Source organism: Bombyx mandarina, chromosome 24 (assembly GCF_030267445.1).
Source record: "Bombyx mandarina strain Sakado chromosome 24, ASM3026744v2".
NCBI lineage: Eukaryota > Metazoa > Arthropoda > Insecta > Lepidoptera > Bombycidae > Bombyx > Bombyx mandarina.
In genome coordinates, this window is record NC_143230.1 from 10,654,453 (window position 1) to 10,665,825 (window position 11,373).

An 11,373-nucleotide genomic window follows, 5' to 3' on the forward strand; every position below is an offset into this window, starting at 1 on the left:
ATGTTTTTCGATAATTTTTTCCACAGAATTTTCATTCGAAGCAAAAACATGTTTAAAAAATTACAGTACTTAAATGCTATATTATACAATTCATCTAGAATCTAGAATTTACGAACTAATATTTTTTTTATTTTATTGCTTTGATTGTTGAACGAGCTCACAGTCCACCTGGATTAAAGTGGTTACTGGAGTCCACGGACATCTATAATGTAATGGCGCCACCCACTTTGAGATATAAGTTCTAAGATCTCAAGTATAATTGAAGTCGTCGTGGCCTAAAGGATAAGACGTCCGGTGCATTCGTGTTGAAGCGATGCACCGGTGTTCGAATCCCGCAGGCGGGTACCAATTTTTCTAATGAAATATGTACTTGCACGATACACATTAAACATCACCGGTTGTTACGACTATCGGTTTTTACGACTGAATATGAGCAGTCCCTTCGATGTCGTTATAACAGATTTTGACTGTATGTACTCAACAAATGTTCACGATTCACTTCCACGGTGAAGGAATAACATCGTGTAATAAAAATCAAACCGGCAAAATTATAATTTGCGTAATTACTGGTGGTAGGACCACTTGTGAGTCCGCGCGGATAGGTACCACCGCCTTGCTTATTTCTGCCGTGAAGCAGTAATGCGTTTCGATATGAAGGGTGGGGTAGCCGCTGTAACTATACTGAGACTTTAGAACTTGTATCTCAAGGTGGGTGGCGCGTCTACGTTGTAGATGTCTATGGGCTCCAGTAACCACTTAACATCAGGTGGGCTCGTCCACCCATCTAAGTAATAAAAAAAAAAAAAAAATGTACCGGCTGTTCCGCCCTTCAAACCGAAACGCATTACTGCTTCACGGCAGAAATAGGCAGGATGGTGGTACCTACCCGTGCGGACTCACAAGAGGATATAATAAATATATTTAAAGAGGATATAATAAACACTAGTGGATTAATTTATCGCACGCAAAATGTACTGACTGCCCGATTTATATACACTGTTCTCGTAAAGAAAAAACATTCTCAAACCAGTTTTTATTTGCTCCAATAATCTTTGCCCAACCTTATATATGTTGTGCGACAGACTATCGCCGCATTACTAGACGATTTGTTAACTGTAACACCGAAAAAATGAGGGTAAGTTTACACTGATTTGGAAGACGTGGCTTCCGGATGATAACATAAGTTGACGGATAGATGTGGAAAGAATCAATTTGTGTACTTTATTTATTGGTTAAGTGTAAAGTGGTTAGAGAAGTAACTTCATGTAGAGATCTTAAAGGTTAATATTCAGGCGCTATTCTGGCTTTTGCTTGGATGGGAGACGAGCTCAGTGTGAGAGTTTGCTAACACTGGCCCTAGCAAGAGCTGTGCTTCGCTGAATCTGCCACCGGATCGGAATTGCGAGTGGGCTGTATGTGGTTACTGGGATATTACTGGTAGTAGGACCTCTTGTGAGTCCGCGCGGGTAGGTGGTGATGTCTGCCTATTTCTACCGTGAAGCAGCAAAGCGTTTCGGTTTGAAGGGTGGGGCAGCCGTTGTAACTATACTTGAGACCTTACAACTTATATCTCGTAGTGGGTGGCGCATTTACGTCGTAGATGTCTATGGGCTTCAGTAACCACTTAAGACCAGGTGGTCTGTGAGCTCGTGTACCCATCTAAGCAATAAAAACAAACGTGGGTTAAGTTGCACGTTTAATTCTTAGTCTCATAGTCTTTGAGTTATCCATAATAATGTGCAATCAGTTTGGCTCCAGTGACTATATTCTTTTACTTTATTTTCACGAAGACTGTTTTGTTATGTTACAGTTAATATGCTTTTGGTGTCTGTTCGTAACGACCGTAGCGACCCAGGCGGACTTCTATGAGCCTCAGACTTTCAAGCAAAATGTGAGTAGAGCTAGAGATCCAGTTTTGGCTGGTCCATTTGACACACACGAGGCCAAAACATGGCTTCTAATAGAGAATGTTTATACCAGTCTTCAAGTCGGAATGCGTGAGTGTTACGCGGTAAAAATGGGTTGGGTGGTAGCCATTAAATGCGCTGAGAACTCTGCCGCCTATTCTCTAGTGAATCCCTTAGTCGCTCATAAAGACCTGGGAAGAGAGAAGAGGCTGTTTGTTCTAGGCCACATAGTGGTAACTTAGTCATAGTATTTGTCCCGCGGATACCGGGTGTTTCAATTTGTACATCTACATTGAAGAAGTTAAATTTCCTTATTGCAACAATCGGGTGGTCGAGCTCACGGACCACATGGTTTTAATTAGGCGCCGGAGACCATGGACATCGACAATGGTAATTCTACCAGTGCCGGATTGAGCAAGCGCGGGGCCCGTAGCAAATTATTTTAAAGAGCCCTTGATCTACTATGGGTTCTTAAGTATAAAGTGGTAAAAAACAAATCAATAGTCTATACGTTTATTTGCCATGTATAGGTTACAATTTTGTGGGTATTTAGTAAATTACTATAGGCGCTGAAGCTCTGACAAGTACAAGCAGCCAGAGATGAGATTTTCTAGCTATATAGAATAATTTTGATAAGAAACTAACAATTGAAAACTGATGATACTACACAAATTATTTTTTTCAATACATATTTCAAATTTGATATTTAATGCAAAGTATATTATCTTTTTAGGAATAGCTAATGCTATATTTTATCAATGGTGTACTTTAAATAATGTTTATGTTTTATATTTATTTATTTATTTGTTTCTTTTATTATTTTTTAAACTTCTACAAAGTAACTTTTCTAGATTTCACTGATTGAAATTCTACACGTTTATAAATACAAACAACTTTTTCTTAATAAGTCACTCAAAAAATTAAGCTCGTGTAGAGATGAGTAGGTTTAAATATGCAGGGCCCCCGTTCGCGCGGGGCCCGTAGCAATTGCTACTCTTGCTACATGGTTAATCCGGCACTGAATTCCACCCATGTTGAGGCATGACGTCTAAATCCCATTTTTAGTTCACGGCAGAAATAGGCATACGTTATTATAATAATTGGTACACCATTAATGCAATGTTGTGTGCTGACTACATCTCTTTCTCTCTCTCTCTCCTCTCTCTCTCTCTGGTCCTGTTGATGGAGCAACCTAGAGCCGTCGTCACCCCAACCATGTCTTGTCAGATCCTCGGGTTCCGGTGCTTTTAGACCCTTTAAACACCGAATATTCAAGCAAACGAAGTGACCCATAGACAAAATCCACTGAGTTTCTCGCTGGATCTTCTCAGTTGGTCGCGATTCCGTTGTGGTAGACTCATCGAGGCACTGCTCTTGCTAGGGTCAATATTGGCAAGTCCTTCCAGATTGAGACCGTAAGCTCGCCTGCCGGTCCGTGAACAACTAGGATAGCCCTTTAGGATAACAGTCATTAGGTAGGAAAACAATAATTTGTTATCATACATACATTTTTACTGGTGTTAGGACCTCTTGTGAGTCCGCGCGGGTAGGTACCACCGCCCTTCCTATTTCTGCCGTGAAGCAGTAATGCGTTTCAGTTTGAAGGGTGGGGCAGCCGTTGTAACTACTAAAGACCTTAGAACTTATATATATCTCAAGGTGTCTATGGGCTCCAGTAACCACTTAACACCAGGTGGCCTGTGAGCTCGTTCACCCATCTAAGCAATAAAATAAAAATAAAAAAATACATATATAGCTGATGCAGCAAAACTAACCTACTAGAATTTTTCTTTTAAATCACTAACTTTGCTGATGTCCACGGGCAGGACGCACAACATCCAAGCTACTCGGTTTTTTTTCAAACAAATTCAATTTCAAAGTACCAGGAACGCATAACAAGGTAAGTGGTGTGTGACAGGTCGGCGGGCCCGCGCTTTTCCGGCCGGCGCATCGTCCTTGGGCAACCATCTCAAATCGAGTAAGATCTGACGCCTCATATTAACTCGTAAAATGAGTTTGAAAACAAAAATACTTGCATGGCGATAAATGTTGCAAAACGAATTTAGAAAGAGATGATCTACTGATTTTGACTTCGTTCGTAGAGCGCTGTCTCTGTCGCACACTCGACAACGACTAATGGAACTATCTAATCTATTCAAGTAATTATTAATGGGTGTTTCAGAGACATTTAACTAAGTAACTATATATTTTATCTAATTTAGAAAGTGTAAATTAGAAATCTGTCAATGGCAGCTGGCCACATTTTAGTGTTGTGGATAAATTTCATTATTAATTTAGTGTTTTGAAAATTACCAAATTGCCTTTTATAAGAAATCTTATTTTTTGAATCCGCAACGTAAGGGTTTTTGACCGAATTCCGTTACTCTTTGAATTCATTCCGTCCTAGTACTTAAATTTAAAAACTCTACAAAATTAATATTTTTATTTATTTTTTTACTTTAAAATTATATAAAGATTATTAAATTAAAATTAAATTAAATTACGGTTGTCTGGAAGAGATCGCTTTTAGCGATAAAACCGCCTATTGTACTAATTGACTGTTTTTTATTCAATGTTATCTTTTGGTGTGCAATAAAGTATATTTCTCTTACTCTCTCTAAAATTAATAATCGATAAAAAATAATTAGAGGCAACAAAAGGATTTATGTCTCAAAATCATTTCACGTACGTCCCAAGGGCTCAAGGTCACCTCAAAATTGCAAACAAAAGCGCCTCACGTTACAGTAAAAAATATGTTTTCCGCTTTTCTAGCTTGACCGCTACCAGAAAAGCCTGTTTACTCCAGCAGAAGATGTTACTCCTCAGGGTAGCTACATGCAGGCGTGGAGGCCTGGGCCCTCTGGTAAGAATATTGAGGAATCAAGATTCCTTAACACGTCCCATCCAAGTTTAGTAGAAGGAACCTATCAAAGTTCAATCTAAATGCTTTCAATACGGTTACGTCTTTATGATAATTTTCCCCCTAATTTTTAACCGATTTCCAAATAGGGTTCATAATAATAATTCTGAATTTATTTTGTTGAGGTCGATTTAAAAAATTTCGTCAAAGTTTTTGTGTTTCTTCACCTATTTCCCTACTTCCCTACATTCCCTAATTTTTAACGTCCTAGTACATACACTCCAACGCATACCCCGTTAACTTGCCCATTTTTGCCCACATTACTAGTGGTAGGGCGTCATGTAAGTCCGCACGGGTAGGTGCCACACCCTGCCTATTTCTGCCGTGAAGCAATAATGCGGTTTGAAGGGTAAGGCAGCTGTTGCACCGCAAAAAGCTGAGATTTGGAACTCATGTTTCAAGATCGGTGGCGACGTATCAGTTGTTGATGTCTATGGGTTCCTTTGACCACCAGGTAGATCCTGAGCTCGTCCCACCTATTCTAATGAGCCGTAATCCCGACTGCCTAATAAGAACTTCCTTTTTTTCCTTTTCAATGTAACTTTGATATTTTCCGTCTTTTACAATACTCCCAAATTCTTTTTTCTTTTTTATTGCCCTTGTAGGCAGACGAGCATACGGCCCACCTGATGGTGAGTGCCCATGGACTTCAGCAATGCCAGGGGCGTTGCCAAGCTGCCTACTAGTCTAGATAAAGTACTAGGCCATTATAAATTCAAAGAGATCTCACTTTGAAGCCGCTGCCTACCGCTTAATACTTTCCACAAGCCTCGTTTGAAGAAGGACATGTCATAGCGCTCAATTGTCATGGCGCAGACGTGGGAACATCAGGACTGAATCACTTTGTTAAGCATTTTTTTTTGTCTCCATAGATCACAACTCCGTCGCATCGGTACCTGCACCAATTTTACCAAAACCAGAACCCTGGAAAGCGCCTTATCCATCGAAGGAGAAACAGGCAGCGATATTGCACCACAAGCAAGCACTTACTTCAGGCAAGAGAACTCATAATAATGTTACGCGGTGGGGTTGGGGATAAATAGAAATTCTACTGGTGGTAGGATCTCTTGAGAGTCCGCGCGGGTAGGTACCACCGCCTTACCTATTTCTGTCGTGAAGCAGTAATGTGTTTCGGTCTGAAGGGTAGGGCAGCCGTTGTAACTATACTGAGATCTTAGAACTTATATCTCAAGGTAGGCGGCGCATTTACGTTGTAGATGTCTATGGGGTTTGGTATCCACTTAACACCAGGTGGGCTGAGCTCGTCCACCCATCTACGCAAAAAAAAACATGTGTCGCACTCGGGTACTGCCGTGGTAAAGCTATTTATTGCATAGCATTTTTTATCAACTTATGCAATTATAATTAGACAATAATAATTTAATATTAAAACAATAATAAAATATGTAAGACCACATTATAAAAATTAACAAAGCCAAAGCATTAAATGTCCTCTTCACACTCATGAGCTAGACCGCGCGAGAGAGAGAGATGGGCAGACTTTTCATAATGCGCATGCAGTACGACGTCACGCCGCGCGCTTATTCACAAACACTACACAAGGGCAACGTGTGAATGTGTTAAACGCCAGCTACATGGTAGGCGGAGAGGTGGTGTTAGGTTTAATTTTCATTACGGAATTTCTTGATTCGGTCGCCACGCTCTAAGCCCGCGATAAAAGCTATGCAATAGCTTAACTCTTCTTTTTATTCGTAGAGGGCAGTTTCCGGTTCGAATACGCTTCAGACAACGGCTTGGCGGCCGGAGAGGTCATAGAACCGGACGGCTCCAGAGTCGGGGCCTATCAGTACAAGGACCCCAATGGACAGGTGGTGAAACTGAAGTACAGAGCCGGCAAGGAAGGCTTCCAAGTGAGATCTCTTTGAATTCATTATGTCCTAGTACTTTATCTAGACTAGTAGACAGCTTGGAGGCTTGTGGAGAGTACTTAACGGTAGGCAGAAGAAGACTTCCAAGTGAGATAGATGTCTTTGAATTCATAATGTCCTAGTACTTTATTTAGTAATTTACCTAAACTAGTATGTAGACAGCATGGCTCTCTCTCTCTACGTCTGGCATTGTTCTTTTTCATTCTACACTCCTTCTCTATATTCTCTATAAGTGTGGGAATTTTCATACTCCTCCGTCCGCGCACTTTTCGTAAAAAGGGGTACAAAGTTTTTGCTTCACCTATCAATATATAGATTATCATTATATGTATTACTATTATTCTATAAAAATATTTCTGTACTATTATTAGCTTTCATTTCACACTGAACGAAGTAAAAGAAATAAATCAGTAAATACCTCTAAATATAAATATATCAAGAATTCCCTTGGATTCGCTCTAGTTGCTTTTTCAATAAATAACCAAGCGACGATAAATAGGATTTGTGAAAATAATCAAAATAATTGTTCATTGTTGTCTGTATTAGATTCTGGAGGGCAGTCATCTCCCGAAGAGTCCAGAGCCAGTAGCTCCTCACACTCCGGGTAATTGAAATTAATACATTCCCAATCCTGCGGACAGAATTTAAAGCAGTCGATGTCGCCCCAAACACGTCATTTCGGATCCTCCTGATCCACTAACGGTGCTTTTAGGTACCACAAGCACCGGTCATCGTTCTCATCGAACCCTTCACTTGCGACGAAGGGCTCGACGAGTAAATGAACCCACAGACACAGCCCACTGAGTTTGATCTTCTCAGTGGGTCGCGTTTCCGACCGGTGGTAGATTCTGCGAAGCACGGCTCTTGCTAGGGCCAATGTTAGCAACGTCGTCATGTTTGAGCCCCGCGAGCTCACCTACTAGTTAAGGTTACGCTGAAATAGTCTCTCAAGGCTCAGCTTAGATAACAAAAAAAGAAATGAATAATTTTACCAAAGTAATTAGTTATCGATAGATATAGTTAGTAAATAGTCATTAGTTTGGCAAGTATCATAGATAAATGATATAATGACTATTCCGATTCGCTTCAGGTGATCCATTCACAGTCTCGCTTCGAGTAAAAGAACTGATTACCAAATAATTTAATGTCCCTACAACGTTTTAATAGTCGACATAACATGTCTACAAATACCGAGACTATTTCCGATAGTACTAGCAATTTCGAAATCCGTTTTCGCTATTTGACAATAGATGCCGTTAAACTTCTCGAACGTTCCTGACGGTATTGCCTATTTTGATATAGGTTTCTGCTATTTGACGACAGATGGCATTGTTCATACCGGCATAACAATACTATGTAAAAAAATGGTGAAGGTAATAGATAAAAAATAGTAATTAATGACTTAAAAGTCTGTGATTTATCGCAGGGAGGGAGACCGAGGAAGACAATGTAAATAAAAAATCAGTAAAGAATATAAAATATGTATCCTATTATTCTTCTAGACAACTATTACCAGCAAGCATATGCTCAACAACGCGAGCAGTACCAGCTGCAGCAGCAGTACAACCAACAGAGACCTGAGCCCCAGAACAGCTGGAGACAGGATCAGGTAAGCTGCTTCTGAGAGATCAATGAGGGCACAATCGCTTACACACCTACCAGGAGATCATAACGTACTAAGAGCACTTTAACTAAAATTCTCTAATAGAATTTACCGCATTATGGCAAATATTTACTTACGAGTTACCTACCAGAAAGAAGTACGGTTCTTCCTTTTTAGAAGGCTCAATCGCTCACAGACCTACCAGGAGAGCATAACGTAGTAAGAGCACTTTTTTAACTAAAATTCTCTAATAGAATGATCGCCTTATTCAAATTGTTATTGTCAGTGACATAAAGAAAGTGAAGTCGTTGCTTCAAAAAAAATAAAACTGATTTATTCTATTTTATGTCGTTTGAGGTTTGGTCATTGTCGTCTGAATTACCATCTATATCGTATGAGAATGACTCTCAGTGACTTGTGTGATCGTTGTGGAAATGCTGAACAACAATCTATAAACTATATTCTATTTTCTTGCCCATCCTTTAACATTCAGCGCCTTGTGTTAATGGATGAGTTACAGGACGTTTATGGATCTTCAAATTTGGTACCGCGCTGCATACAAGATCTATTGAAGAATGAGTCTACATACCAGTATATTTGTAAATTTTTTGTAAATACTGGAATAGAGTTATAATCTAAATTGGTGATCTGAATTTAAAAAAAAAATTCAATGTGACATATGTCAGTATATTTATAAGGAAAAGATTACAGGACTTGACGTACCAACTAAGAATAATAAGGACTGAAAACACTCCCGGATTATGAAAAATGTAAATGTAGAAAATGAAATAACGGAAGACAATACATTGTTACTTAAAAACTTAAGACGAATTTTACGAAAGACGAGGCTGTAAGGACTCAGTCCATTGCCTGCTTGCAAGAGCAAAACATAAAAAAAAAAAAAAAAACTGACTTATGACATAGCGCACCTTTCATTTTATCAATGTCACTCGTTAATTCAACAAACAATTACGATTTTTTCTACGAACTAATCTCTCAATACATGTTCGGATTGTTGTAAACCGTATTAATAGATAAGTTTCAACCTTATTCAAGACATTTTCATGCGTTGACTTAAATTTGAAAAGGATTTTGAGGTTATCATTAATAGAAGTTTTATTTTCCAATTGGAAAGGCAAAGGTGTCATAACACACAGCCTGATATTTTATATGAAAAATGATGAGGGGTGAAAGATTATTTGGTTTAAGCGACATTTCGCTTAACACGCGCCATTTATCTTTGTAATTAAAGGTCCGTTTTATTTGGTATCAGTATCAACAGTTCGATGTTTTTAGCTGAACGTCAATTAAGTTTACCCATTTGAAATAAGAGCTGAAGAAGTTTATTTTGTTATCTATTGTTTTTCCACAAAAATTTTATACTTTAGACGACTCTCCTGTAAAATTGAAAAAATGTCGTTTAAACCAAATTGCTTTTTAAACCTCGACATGGAAGGAATTTATATTAATGGTGGCAGTTACCATCAAATGGCCCTCAAACTCGTTCACCCAGTTCGACAATGACAGTGTTATTGACAAATGCCACTGTTAGTTACATTTGTCATACATAAAACATAGGGTTTCGAAGTACCAGGCGAGCATAAGCGCAGAGAGCTGTCATTGAATTTAATTTCCATCGTAACGATATCTCATGTGTTGTAATCAAGCAAATGTGTGTCGTATGACTTCAAATTCAGGGTTACGAAGGCTCTCAGCGACCTGGAGGCGGTCAGTACCTCGCCCAGAATTGGCGGCCGCAGGATCTGAACGAAGACGACGGTCAGGTAACGGAGTAGATTTATTAGCCAGCCTGGTTACCTCACAAAACTGTCATCATTCTCCTGCCCTTCTCCCAATCACGTGGGGTCGAGGCAACTACTGGTGGTAGGACCTCTTGTGAATCCGCGCGGGTAGGCACCACCGCTCTGCCTATTTCTGCCGTGAAGCAGTAATGCGTTTCGGTTTGAAGGGCAGAGCAGCCGTTGTAACTATACTTGAGACCTTAGAATTTATATCTGGAGGTGGGTGGCGCATTTACGTTGTAGATGTCTAGGGGCTCCAGTAATCACTTAACACCAGGTGGACTGTGAGCTCGTCCACCCATCTAAGCAATAAAAAAAACTTTATAATATTAGTATAGATTATTTTTTTAGTATCGAGATAATGAGGTCGAGCAGAGAGGTCCCCACAGCTTCGGTGAGGGCTACGCATTCGCCTTCAAAGGATGAGTTAATGGACGCGAAGGACCACCAAAATACATATAAAGTTTTGTAAATTAATTTAAGCTTATAATTGTTCGTATTAGGATTGTTTAATAAAATATTTTAAAGTTAATATCGTATTTATTTTTGTAATAAACACGTTGCCGTAGCGCATAGCCCAACATGGAATAGAAGTTTCTCGACTATGGTCTGAATTGCGGTATGCTATTTTTTAAGATAAATTTCGATTTCCCCCTACCTATTCTAGTAACCTTGAGGGATTATACTTACTAAAATACGCAGAATTAGTCTTACGGGACTCTAACCTGACGACGTTGCTAACATTATATAGATATATAGAATCTACCGACGGATCGGAAACGCGACCCGCTGAGAAGATCCGGCGAGAAACTCAGTGGGCTGTGTCTGTGGGTTAATTTACTCGTCGAGCCCTTCGTCGCAAGCGACGGGTTCGACGAGAACGATGACCGGTGCTTGAGGTACCTAAAAGCACCGTTAGTGGATCGGGAGGATCCGTAATGACTTGAGGATTTCAAAGTATAACATTTGGAATGTCCATCTACATCGAATAACATTACCTGCTCTTTGAAAGATTTTTTTGTAAAAAAATTACTTGCGCATTTGGAAGAGTTTAAGATCTATTTGGCCTTAAGTGGTTTCTGAAGTTCATAGCCATTAATAGCGTAAATACACCGTCTGCCTTGAGACAAGAGTTCTAAGTCTTAGTTTTCTAGTACAATATCTTAACCAGCCTTCAAACCGAAACCCATTACTGCTTCACGGCAGAAATAGGCAGGTCGGTGTTATCTACCCGTACGGACTCACAAGAGGC

At 39.6% G+C, this 11,373-nt stretch overlaps 1 protein-coding gene across 2 annotated transcripts; it reads left to right on the forward strand.

Moving 5' to 3' along the window:
- The first annotated feature begins 1,760 nt into the window (after nucleotides 1-1,760).
- CPR48 (cuticular protein RR-1 motif 48) lies at nucleotides 1,761-10,653 on the forward strand. Of its 2 annotated transcripts, XM_089737906.1 has the most exons (9): nucleotides 1,761-1,891; nucleotides 3,826-3,885; nucleotides 4,680-4,770; nucleotides 5,700-5,822; nucleotides 6,544-6,698; nucleotides 7,263-7,320; nucleotides 8,219-8,325; nucleotides 10,017-10,103; nucleotides 10,473-10,653. In XM_089737906.1, the coding sequence occupies exons 1-9, from the start codon at nucleotides 1,802-1,804 to the stop codon at nucleotides 10,545-10,547; spliced, it is 846 nt and encodes a 281-aa protein (XP_089594032.1). In that variant the 5' UTR covers nucleotides 1,761-1,801; the 3' UTR covers nucleotides 10,548-10,653. The 2 variants fall into 2 exon arrangements, with proteins under 2 accessions (XP_089594032.1, XP_089594034.1); XM_089737908.1 differs by lacking the exon at nucleotides 3,826-3,885 and having other exon boundaries at nucleotides 1,771-1,891.
- Nucleotides 10,654-11,373: the final 720 nt, after the last annotated feature.

Bases quoted from the DNA above. Each gene is read 5' to 3' on its own strand.
- CPR48 (XM_089737906.1), top strand. From the start codon at position 1,802: ATGTTACAGTTAATATGCTTTTGGTGTCTGTTCGTAACGACCGTAGCG. The intron at 1,892-3,825 runs GTGAGTAGAGCT...GGTGTGTGACAG, and splicing joins CTCAGACTTTCAAGCAAAAT to GTCGGCGGGCCCGCGCTTTT. The intron at 3,886-4,679 runs GTAAGATCTGAC...CCGCTTTTCTAG, and splicing joins GGGCAACCATCTCAAATCGA to CTTGACCGCTACCAGAAAAG.